Genomic DNA, 12267 nt, shown 5'->3' with positions numbered 1-12267 from the left:
GAGCATCTCAGGAAAGTTTTGGAAACTCCCTAGGGAGTTGTAAAAGGCGGAGTCAAGGGTGGAGGAAGGGCTCACATGCACAAATAATTTGTTCTAGTGAAGTGGAGGCAGAGGACAGATGGAATGACCTCCCAAAGATGGCCTGGGAGGGGACTCTCCACCTGGACTCCTTTGACCACCCCTCTATGGCCCTTCAGATCATCCATGTTTCCCTTCACCGTAAACACCTGCTGCTCCCCAAAGTGCTGACCCAATATCCCCATTATGGCTCCTCAACCTCCCTCACCCTCTACTTCCAAATGTGGTTTTTCCAGCGCAAGTGTTTTCTTTTTTCTCCTGGCACTTTTTCCCTCCCAAAAGATGCTCCCTCCTGGTACAGGATCTAGGAAGGACTTTACTCTCATATAATTCTTCCCATCCAGACAAGCTGAAGAGCAAATGAAGTTCACACATCGTCCCCCCGTCATACAACCCCACCCCAGCCTGTCAAGAGCTGACCTTCTCCATAAAATTCCTTGCACAGAGACCAGAACTGGGGGACAGGGAGGGAGTGGTCAGTTTTATCCAGGAAACACATGGATTCCAGTCCCAAAGGGCACTGGCTGACAGCATCTGAACTCCAGGCCTCCAGTGTCCACACTGCAAGTCAGCCTAGAGAGGACAAGCTGGGGGGAGAAAGCAAAGCGAGAGGGAGCAGAATCCCAGGCTAGATGGTTGCAGACCTAGAATCTCCCCCTAGAAAGCAATTAATGAAGTCTGGAACTAAGACTGCGGCAAGTGACAGAAAAGGTAGACTGGGCGTGGGCGTGGGGAGACTTCCCTGCTGTTGAGACTGAGTGAGGGGATCTATGGAATCTGTCTGTTGGGAGGCTTTTAGAACAGGCATGAGGGGAGTGGAGAATCCTGCCTGCAGGTAGAGGTAGGATGCTGCCCAACCTTGAAGCGGCTGATGAGGTTATGCCGAGTCAGCAATTCAAAAACAATGGTCCTCAGGGCATGGTCATCTGCTGCCCGGTTCAAGGAAAAGACATCAAAGCACCAGAGATCCAGGTTCTGTGGAGAAACCATAGATTATGTTGCTTTCCAGCAGCAGCAAGGGTTGAAGTTAGACTTCAAGAAGGACTTCCCATGAGTACAAAGTCTTGATAAATAGGAAAGCAAAGAGATGGTGAAGTGTGCCTCTTTCTTCCCATATATCCCTCAGTATGGGAGAGACAGGAAGTCAGGAGTTTGCTCCTAGAGTGGGCAAAAGCTGTTTTGACGAATGTGAGAACAACAGTTAAAAGGGAAGGCAGGCCGGGCGCAGTGGCTCATGCCTGTAATCCCAGCACTTTGGGAGGCCAAGGTGGGCAGATCACTTGGCCAACATGGTGAAACCCCATCTCTACTAAAACTATAAAAATTAGCTGGGCGTGGTGGTGGGCACCTGTAATCCCAGCTACTCAGGAGGCTGAGGCAGGAGAATCGCTTGCAGGGAGGCGGAGGTTGCAGTGAGCCAAGATCACGCCACTGCACTCCAGCCTGGGTGACAAGAGTGAGACTCCATCTCAAACAAAAAAAAAGGCAGGCAAAAATCATGCCATAAACAGGGTCTAGAAGTCCCAATGGCTATTCCATCCCCCAACCTTCTCCTCTTTCCCAAAAACCCAGAGATCACCTTGAAACAGTTGAGGACCGCAGTAGAATAAGTGGGGCCCACAGAGGTGTATGTTCTCCGGAACATCCTAAGAGAGAACAATGAGAAGAAGCCCACATATGAAGGTCTGGGAGTGGAGGTCTGGCCAGCTGGGGATATGGAGATGAGCCATGGGATCATATGGCTGGTGGTCATGGAAGACCAGGGTGGCTGGGAAAGAGGGACACAGCTAAAGGCAGAGGGAGGCTGAGTGTGGGCGAGCCTCACCGTTCCACGAAGATCCCAGCCTGCACAGCGTGCACAATGCTTCGGAACTTGGGCTTCTCCTCTGCTCGGCGGCCTTTGGCCCGGGCCTGCTGGGTGAAGGTGGAGGCCAGCCAGTCCCGCACCTCCGAAGGCACGGCATCTGACCGCAGCTCCTGCAGCTCGTCCTCCGTGTCCAAGATTTGCCTGAGACCCCAGAAGGGGAGTCACAGAGGAAAGACAGCAGGTGCTTCCACAGCCCAGAGACCCTATACCCAGTCATACCCCACATTTAGTAACTCTCATGCCAGCTCTCTCTCTGTCTTCAACCCTGTTTCCTTTCTTTTTCTATATCTTTTTATTTCTCTAACATCTCCGATAATGGTCTCTGTGTGAGGCAGTGAGCATCCCAACTATGAAAGCATTTAAGCAGGAAATGGAATGCATCTTTCAGGGATGCTATAGAGCAGCACCATCCAATAGAAATAAAATGCAATAGAAATAAAATGCCGCATATATGAAATTTTAAATTGTCTAGTAGGCCACATTAAAAAGGGAAAGAGAAACAGATGAAATTTACTTTAATGATAAATTTTATTTATTATTTATTTATTTATTTATTTATTTATTTATTTATTTTTGAGACATAGTCTCACTCTGTTGCCCAGGCCAGAGTGCAGTGGCACGATCTCGGCTCACTGCAACGTCCGCCTCCCAGGTTCACGTGATTCTCCTGCCTCAGCCTCCTGAGTAGCTGGGATTACAGGTGCCTACCACCACACCAAGCTGGTCTTGAACTCCTGACCTCAGTTGATCCACCCGCCTCGGCCTCCCAAAGTGCTGGGATTATAGGCGTGAGCCACCGTGCCCAGCAATAAATTTTATTTTACCTAGTACCTCCAAAATATCATTTCAACATGAAACCAATAGTGTGTGTGTGTGTGTGTGTGTGTGTGTGTGTGTGTGTATTTTTAGACAGGGTCTCACTTTATCGCCCAGGCTGGAGTGCAGTGGTGGGATCACAGCTCACTGCAATCTCAACCTTCCCAGATTCAGGTGATCCTCCCCCCTCGGCCTCCCAAGGAGCTGGGACTCAGGTGCACACCACCATGCCCAGCTAATTCTTTAATTTTTTGTAGAGACAGGGTTTCATCATGTTGCCCAGGCTGGTCTCGAACTCCTCGGCTCAAGCAATCAGCCTGCCTCAGCCTCCCAAAGTGCTGGGATTACAGGCATGAGCCACCACACCCAGCCTTATAAAATAAATTAATGAGACACCAGCTGGGTGTGGTGGCTCACGCCTGTAATCCCAGCACTTTGGGAGGCCAACGCGGGCAGATCACCTGAGGTCGGGAGTTCGAGACCAGCCTGACCAACATGGAGAAACCCCACCTCTACTAAAAATGGAAAAATTAGCAGGGCATAGTGGCGCACGCCTGTAATCCCAGCTACTCTGGAGACTGAGGCAGGAGAATTGCTTGAACCCTGGAGGCGGAGGTTGCAGTGAGCCAAGATCGCGCCACTGCACTCCAGCCTGGGCAACAAGAGCAAACTCCATCTCAAAACAAAAACAAAAATAAAACAAAAAACAAATATATATATGAATAATATATCTTACATTCTTTTTTCTAAGTCTTTGAAATCCATCACATATTTTACATACACATCTCAGTTCCTACTTGCCACATTTCAGGTGCTGGATAGCCACCCAGGATGGTGGCTCCCATGTTGGGCAGCAACGTCTGGAGGCATTCCACACTAGAATAGATGAGCTTTAAGGCGCCTTCCAACTCTGAAACAGTCTTCTGTCCTTCTTGATATCTGTGCTTGTCTCTATCTCTGCATCTCTCTGTTTGCCTCTGCTTCTTTATCTCTACTACCACTATTTCTCCCTGGATACCTGGAGCTCTTTTTTTTTTTTTTTTTTTTTTTTTTTGAGACAGGGTCTTGCTGTGTCATCCAGGCTGGAGTGCAGCAGTGCAATCTCAGCTCACGGCAACCTCTGCCTCCCAGGCTCAAGCCATCCTTCCACCTCAGCCTCCCAAGTAGCTAAAACTACAGGAGCATGCCGCCATGCCTGGCTAATTTTTTTTTTTTTTTTTTTTTTTTTAGAGACAGGGTCTCGCCATGTTGCCCAGGCTGGTCTCAAACTCCTGGGCTCAAAGAATCCACCCATCTTGGCCTCCAAAGTGCTAGGATTACAGGTGTGAGCCACTGTGCCCAGCCACTACCTAGAGCTCTTTATATCTGGTCCACCCTGTCTCTTTCTTCCTGTCTCTGTCCATGCCACACGTGTCTATCTTTGTCTTAACCCCTCTCTCTGGAACACTATGTCTGACATCTTTCTCCTTCTCTGTCTGTCGGTCTCTCTCTCACCGTGTCTCATCTATGTAGACGGCTTCCAGCAGAGAAGCTGTGTACTCCAGATTTTTCTTCAGCTCCTCGATGTTTACCTCCCCATTCTCCAACTGCTTCACCATGTACCGCAGCCTGCAGGGAGCAGATACAGAGAGGCTGCTTAGGCACAGCTACCTTATCATGAGAACAGGATACCCCCTAATAAGGTACATTTTACAGAAACATCCTCAGTCTTTTGTAAACAGTTAATAATTTCAACATTAATAATAATAGCAGCTAATGTTCCTTTTTAAATCTCAGGCTATTGCCACTGCCTGTATTATCTACACCCAAAGTTTAATGCCAGGTTTTTCTGACTCCATCATCCCCACTACCAGCTAACCTCTCAAAACCCGCTCTTTAGTCAGTGCTTAGTCTTGTTTAAAATGCCAGGGCCCAGCAGAATTAGGCAGGTACAAGCCCCTGGAGTTATGTTTTTAGGATGATCTGTTCCATAGCCTGAATAATCAAGAGTTGAAACTGCTTATTTCCCCCATGGGAGAGGGCTTTGGGGTCAATAGCCATCAAGATAGCCCCCAAGAGTATTTCATTGTCTCTTGGTCATGGTGTGGGGGGTGGGGGTTAAATGTCCACAGCCCCTCTGTGCCTGGCAGGGATGGCAAAAGCACAGAACAAAGACAAATCTGAATGCTTTCGCCTGGCCTCTCTCCATGCAGGCAAAGCTAATGGATTATGATTCCAGAATCCATCAACCAGGACAAAGCCAGGTTAACCCCTGCCTTTCCAGTCTTACACCAGAGAGAACCTCTGACAGAGTTACCATACCCACCCCCGGCCTCTGTCCCCACCGAAGCTTCCTCCAGGATAAAAGTGGTGGGGTGGGCCCAGGGATCTCACTCACTGGATGCTTTGCCTGAAGGAACAATCACCTCATGTTTTACACTTACAAATTCTGGGGTTTGATGATTAACTGGGAGACTTCTTAGAAGTCTGGTGAGTTCAGCCCAGGCAGTCACAAAGCAAACAAAGCTCTTCAGATGGTGATTTTAATGAAAGCAGTTAAACATTCCTTTCTCTCCTTTCCTTCACCCTGCCCCACCCACCTAAAACCAACCCGGGGCTGAAATGGTGGCCATCCTAATTCCCCACTGAGAGGGGCTTCAAAAACCCAAGGTCACCCTATGAGTCAGGGAGGAGAAGAGAATGAGTCAGGGACCAGAGGCTGAAATTAGCATCAATTCCCAGGGATGCCGGGGGAGGGAGAACAATGGCGTTCCTGAACAGAAGTAGCTCTAGAATCCCAGGGTCTCAGCAGCTTTGGAATCGGGGTGCCCAAAATAGCCAGCCCCAGGAAGCATCACAGGCCAGTTCTCACCTCAGGGCCTAGCAGTCCTGGACAACACATCTGAGAGCAAATGGGACAGAAGGGAAAGTGGCAAAGAAGTTGGAGGGCTATCCTCAAATCTCACTTCCAGCCTTCCTGCTGCACCATCTCCAAGTGGAAACAGCAGGTTGTTTAACAAGAAAGAGGATGATTTTAGTAAAGCTCAGCCCCAGCTCCAGCTTCATTAGGGAGGAGGAACAGAGGCGAGATATCATAAAAGGCTTTCCCAGCTAAATGAGCTGGAAAGGGGCTATGAGCCAGTATCTCCCAGAGTACCCAGCCCAGAGATCACAGAACAAAGAGGTATGCTTTGCCTTTGGTGCCCAGGCACAAGCTGGGGCTTCCCTCTGCCAATCAGTCCCCATTGCCAGGGGCCCTCAAATCTGGGGACATAAAACCCAAAAAGGAAGGAAGGTCTCTTCTTCTCCCTATAGTTCTCTCTCTCCCCCAGATTCCCACCCCAGCCTTCTGCTTCATTTGGCCCTTTTTACAAAAACTTTCCCCAGGGGTCAATGCCCATCACCAAAGTTCTTCCAGTTCCCTTCTCGACCCACCTTTTGAAACCCACATCCCAGCACTGGCTCCCAAAGTGAGCAGCCACGCCCACGGTACTCATTTGCATGTATTTGCATAATCGCTAACAATGCTGCCAGCTCTACATTTTTAAAAGTGCTTTCTCCTACATTACCTCATTTTATCCTCACAATGGGCCTATGAAGGAGGGAGGCGGGGAAGGAATTGCCATTCCCATTTACAATGAGAAACCAAGGCTTAGGAGGCAGCTTTGGTGAGATGTATCCAGCAGCAGCACGAGTCTGGGAGGCAGAAATCCTGGATTCAAAGCTAGTACTTCCTGCTGTGAGCCTTTGAGCAGGTCACTAACTCTTAATCAGTACTTATTAAAATGTGGTCTGTAGACCACCAGCATCAGAATCACCTTGCATCCATGTAAAAAATATAGATTCTAAGTCTAATTCCACAGCATTTCTGAGGGTACAGTCCAGGGATCTGCTTTTTTTTTTTTTTTTTTTTTTTTTTTTTTTACTTTGAGACAAGATCTCACTTTGTCAACCAGGCTAGAGTACAATGGCACAATTGCAGCTCATTGCAGCCTCCACCTGCCGGGCTTAATCGATCCTCCTGCCTCAGCCTCCTGAGTACCTAGGACTACAGGCATGTACTACCATGCCCAGCTAATGTTTTTTAATTTTTTGTAGAGATGAGGTCCTGCTATGTTGCCCAGGTTGTTCTCAAACTTCTGGCCTCAAGTGATCCTCCCACCTCATCCTCCCAAAGTGCTGAGATTACAGACACGAGCCACTGCACCCAGCCTGCTTTTTTTTTTTTTTTTAAGAGACACTGTCTCGCTCTGTCACCCAGATCATAACTCTGGACTTCCTGCAGAAGAACAGTGAGGTGAGGACTTTGAGTGGGTCTGGGGAGGTCTAAACTCCAAAACACTTTACAATAAGAGAAGGTCCTGCCAGGCCAGCAAGTACAGGTGTTGGGGGTGTTATTTGACTTCAGGAGGGTACAGTTCAGCACCTGGATCCTATCAGCCACTTTAGTCCAGATCCTCTTCTTAGACTTCTCACTTGTCATATGTATTATTTAATCTTCCTTTCCCTCCCTCCCCACCTCCTTCTGATGTCTGGATCATGTTTGGTTCAACAGATTTCAACAGAAGCTATGCAAGAGCTCCTGGACAAGATCTAGAGTGGTATGATCATAGCTCACTGTAACCTCAAGCTCCTGGGCTTAAGCAATCCTCAGCTTGAGGCCTCCCAAAGTGTTAGGATTACAGGTATGAACCATAGTTCCCAGCCCAATCTGCATTTTTAAAAAACACCCCAGATTATTCTAACATACACCAAACTTTGAGAATGTTTATCTTAGAGCCTCAACTTGTTCATCTATAAAATGGTAAGGATGATAATAAACATTTCACAGGGCTATTAATAAGAGGACTGAGTGATATAATACATTAAAAGGCCTGGCACATACCAAAAGTTTCCATAAATGTAATTTGAATAGGAATTGACTGATCAGCATCAAATCATGGTGGTCCTACCCAGCTCACACCACACTCCCTTCAAATCCAACAAGTACCTTCTCTCTCCCAAGTCCAGATGGAGAAGACTGAGTTGGTCTGGATTGAGGCTGGTAATTAGGAAGCCCCCTAACAGAGGAAATGGGAGAAAGATAGTAGCCATGATCTTTCCTTTACAATTACAAACTTCATTTGATCTTCACAAGCTCCTTATAAGGGAGGTTAAGTGACTTGTCTAAGGTCACACAACTCATCCATCTCAGTCAGGTTATCAAGGTCTACAAGACCTACATTGGAACCTAACCGTGTCCCCAAACAATGAAACTGTTAAGGCAGAACAAGCCTAATCATGCAATTAGCTTAGAGAGAGGCTGGAACCCATTCCACCATAGCTTCTACAGTCTCAGCCCGTCCAACCTTAATTAATTCTGTCAGTTGGCCCATAGGAGACTGAGTGTCTTGATGACGCTGACAGTGACTTGTTTATCTTGGCCTCCATCCTTAGAGTACACAGAACGTGCTCAGTAAAAGTTCATTAAATAAATAAAATGGAAAGGGGAAAATTAATCAGGTGTGAGGCTATCTCCCAGAGCTCACAATGGAGATTTCTGAGCCAGGGTTTCTAAAAATAACGGTGAGCCTGAGAAGAGTAAGGTTGTAGGCTGACTTCAAGCACACACTTCCCTCGGAGTTTCTCCTTCCCTCACTTACAGATCTTGTCCAGGAGCTCTTGGATAGCTTCTGTTGAAATCTGAACCAAACATGATCCAGACACCAGAAGGAGGTGGGGAGGGAGGGAAAAAAAGATCAAAGAATAAATTTGACAAATGAGAAGTGTAAGAAGAGGACCTGGACTCAAGTGGCTGAAAGGATCCAGCTGCTGAACTGCACCCTCTTGAAGTCAAATAACCCCTCCCCACACACACACACCCCATACTTTCTGGCCTGCCAGGGTCCTCTCTTAATCTAAAGTCCTTTAGAGTTAGGATCTCCCCAGACCACTCAAAGTCCTCACCTCACTCTTCTTCTGCAGGAAGTCCTTCTATCCCACCAACATCAGTTTTAATCCAAGCCCTCTGTTTCAGCCATCATGGAATCTGGCACAGGAAAGGTGTCTTTCCCTGTAGAACAGGATGCTCAACCCTGTCCAGTCCTCATCTGGCCCCAAGGAAAACTGGCAGCTTCCCCCAACTTTCCTTCGACCTCCATCCCTGCCCGTTTCACTACCACCACTTCTTTCTGCTTTACCTTCAGTCCCTGCATGATTGGAAAAGCCTCAGATCGTGACTCCTGGAAGTCCACAGTCTCTCCTAGCTCCAGGCAGCCATTGGGAGGAAAAGACTCTGGTAGTTATAACCCCAACACCTCAGGAGAGCTCAGCTTCTCCAGCTTCTACAGTTCATTTATTTGTATCACCATAGCTGGTGTTCTGGGGATTTCCAAAGTCCCCTGCCTCTTCTTCCAGCACCCACATTCCCAAAAAGATCACCATAAGTAGGGGGCTTAGGACAGGGAAGCCAGAGAAGGACTTCCTGCAGAAGAACAGTGAGGTGAGGACTTTGAGTGGGTCTGGGGAGATCCTAACTCTGAAGGACTTTAGAATAAGATAGGGGATGGTAGTCAGGAGAAGAATTGTCTTTCCAGTTTGGGTTCTTAAGACAAGATTAAATTTCAAAGGGATGTGAGGTCCTAAGGATGTTGGGAGTCAGGAAGGAGAGAAAAGGAAGAAACACTGATAAGTTACTTGCCACAGTCAAGAAGAAGCAATTTTAAAAAGGGAGGGGGGAATGGAAATGGGAGGAGAATAAGGTAAAGGGCAAGATGGACAGAGTAAAAGGTGAAGTTGGCACGCACACACACACACAAAACATATGGGGGACTGTCAGGTCTTGATCTCTCCACTTCACTAAACTACAACTGGTGGATCCATGAGCAACCTGTCCTCTTCCTCCTCCCCCTTCCTCTCCTCATCCCTGACACCTACCTGAGGATGGGGCCCTGAAGGTGGCTCCTCTGAACAGGAACAGGGTTTGCCATGGGAATCAAAGTTTCCTGCTTCACAGCATCAAAATCCTGACCCCGGGAGCCCCAGGGCCCCTAAGCGGGGATAACTTCCTCTTTGGCCCCTGCCTTCCTCCTCCAGATCCCAGTAGAACTGAGCGACTGACCAGAGAGAACTTTGGGGAGGGGCCTGGCTGCAGGAAGAAGAGAGTGGGGAGGCAGAGACCCAGCCTACCGGAACTGGGTGAGAGGGGAGGCTGCGGGAAAAGTTTCACATCTGAATCAGATGGGAAACAAGAATCTGTTCTCAGAAGAAGCCCAGAAAGGACAGAAATAGCACAGGCCAGCCTCTTGGTCTGAGGAGGTGGGGCTCCTCTTTGGGAAAAAGGGGGTTAGCAAGAGGTTTAAGGGTGCAGGAACAGGGAACCATCCTGAATCTGTCACAGAGAGGAAGTCTGTAGTGTGAGGGGGAGGGGTCCTGTAAGAACCCCCAAAAGGAGCTTAGCAGACTCAGCTCCCTCTCAGGGTCTTTTTCTGGGGCCATTCTTCAAAATGAGCTTTAACCCACCTCACAGAATGGAAGTAAGACAGGGGGATGAACTTCCCACAGAGGATAAGAAACTGTAGGGAGGGGCTTCCTGAAGCTGTGTGTCAGGGGATCCTTATCCAGAGGCCGGCTCAACAGGGAGGGAAGGGCCCTCCACCCACAAGCAGAGAATGAAAGTCAAGAGAACTCGCTCATAGAAACCAAGGGGTTGGGCAAATTAACACCCCCAGCCCCAGTTTTCTCATTTGTAAAATGGAAATTGGGGAATACCCATGAATTAACCAGAGAGAGGTCAATCCTGCTCAGAGGTAAGGAGAAGCGACGAGATGGCCCAGGAGGGGCCAAAAGAGGCACCCAGAAGGGGTCTGAGGACCAGGACCCCCTCTCCTGCCTTCAGACTTTGCTTTCGCCAAGGTTGGGGAGGGAAGAACCCAGTCGCTGCAGCTCCAAGTGGACGTGCGCACACAGTCCCAGCCCGCCTCCTGATTGGCTAGGAGATGACATCACCAATACATGTACACTGGGGCCGTGATTGGTCAGCTGAGGAGTTGGGCGGGGCTAAGGGGGAGAGCCGGCGGGTGAAGCCCAACGCGTTGGGGAAAAGAGTTCGGGGATCTGCAGTCTCTTAGATCTAGGTCTCTGGCTGGGGGTGATGTGGTAGAGAGGAAAAGGAACTAATGGAGTTGAGTATGTCAGCAGAAAGGGAAAAGAGAAGACACAGGCCAACAGCTAGGATTTTATGACAGGAAGTTTTCCCTTTACCCCTACCCATCAAAAGCAGGAAGAAATTAAAATACTTTGTCATTATGCCAAAGCCTTGAAGAATTAGAAATAAATGAAGTTGGGGAACCCGCTGTTTCTCAGCTCCACCGAGTACTGGGACAAGTGGAAGTGGGCTTCGATCTCAACAAGAGGAGTGGAAGTCAAATATCTTAAGGCTGTTCTCTAGTGAACACCTGGTCGCCGTGAAGCAGGGCTGCTGCAGATCTTGGGAGAAAGAAACTCACTCTCTCTGTATCCCTCTCTTTCTCTCTGTGTCCCACCGCCACCCTCCCCACAATGGCCACAAGCTGATGAGTGTTTTTAGAGAGAAAGGACTAGACCCAGTGTCAGAGCCCCTGAATGCCACCCGGGAGATGAGGACAGGTCATTTGGCATGTTCTGTGGACATGCTTGCGTTGCAGGATGGGACTGGGAGTGGGGGCAGATGGCAGTGCACAGCCTGGAACACTAACAACCTCCAACCCGGGCCAGCTTCCCTGCCTCATCTTGTACCCTCACTCCAGACCCTGCCACTCTAGCCAAGTAAGTGCTAAACTCAACTCTCCTAATGAAAAGTAAAGATTTCTTAGACCAGAAAAGCCTCGAAGAGCATATCTTGTCCATTCCTCTGCTGTCTTACCCACTAGAACCAAAGCTGGTTGGACGAATGGCTGCTCAACACTTCAGCCCACGAATGCATGCTGCATACTTTGTCCTAACCTGTTATTATTATTTATTGTTCCTAATAAGGAGGGATAGTGATCAACCATCAAAAATTTCACACATAAACACTTACCCACACATATACACATACCCCACACTCTACCTCTAAGGAGACTGTCACCTGGCTGGCAGGCAGGACATAAATGTGATGACCTCAACAAAGGGTCCAGTATGGATTTTCCTTTAGCCCTTAAATGTAGTTTAAAAATAGAAAGGAACCCAACTCTAATGCCTGCCCAGCCTGCAGTGAAGAATAAGGTTGAGGTAGGAAACAAAGGATGGGAGACTCTGTCTCTGGTAAGAAAAAAGGGGTGGGGGTGGGTGGGGATAATGGGGTGGTGCTTGGGAAGGGGTTCACTGGCTGACTTCAAAGCTCCAAAATCTCAGAAACTGAAAGAACCAAGGAAATCATCTAATTCCAATAGAAAGAGGGCATGAGTTTAAAATCAGGAGACTTGTCTGGCTAGCTCAGTTGAAAAGAAAAAACTAAATTTAAAAAGAAATCACAAACTTTTGCCTAGATTTTATTACTATGTGTGACCTTGGGAAAGTCACACTGAGCT

General features: G+C 48.2%; 2 protein-coding genes across 6 annotated transcripts in view; both read right to left on the bottom strand.

Annotated features, from left to right (window-relative positions):
• Positions 1–12267, bottom strand: part of PDE1B (phosphodiesterase 1B) — a 292990-nt gene that overhangs the window by 7977 nt on the left and 272746 nt on the right. Inside the window, exons 1-5 of one of the 3 annotated variants that reach the window (XM_050748882.1) lie at positions 9656–10627; positions 4256–4369; positions 1904–2086; positions 1658–1724; positions 937–1053 (exon numbers count right to left, since the gene is read on the bottom strand). In XM_050748882.1, the coding sequence (XP_050604839.1) occupies positions 937–1053; positions 1658–1724; positions 1904–2086; positions 4256–4369; positions 9656–9708 (534 nt within the window). In that variant the 5' untranslated portion in view covers positions 9709–10627. Of the gene's footprint in view, positions 1–936; positions 1054–1657; positions 1725–1903; positions 2087–4255; positions 4370–7730; positions 7878–9655; positions 10628–12267 lie in introns of those variants that run through there. The other 2 variants (XM_050748881.1, XM_050748883.1) reach the window with 2 other exon arrangements.
• The window catches only part of BLOC1S1 (biogenesis of lysosomal organelles complex 1 subunit 1), a 1086347-nt gene that overhangs the window by 1059429 nt on the left and 14651 nt on the right, over positions 1–12267 (bottom strand). The gene's annotated exons all lie outside the window — the stretch shown is intronic.

This window comes from Macaca thibetana, chromosome 11 (genome assembly GCF_024542745.1).
Source record: "Macaca thibetana thibetana isolate TM-01 chromosome 11, ASM2454274v1, whole genome shotgun sequence".
NCBI lineage: Eukaryota > Metazoa > Chordata > Mammalia > Primates > Cercopithecidae > Macaca > Macaca thibetana.
This window is presented reverse-complemented; position numbering and strand designations above follow the sequence as displayed.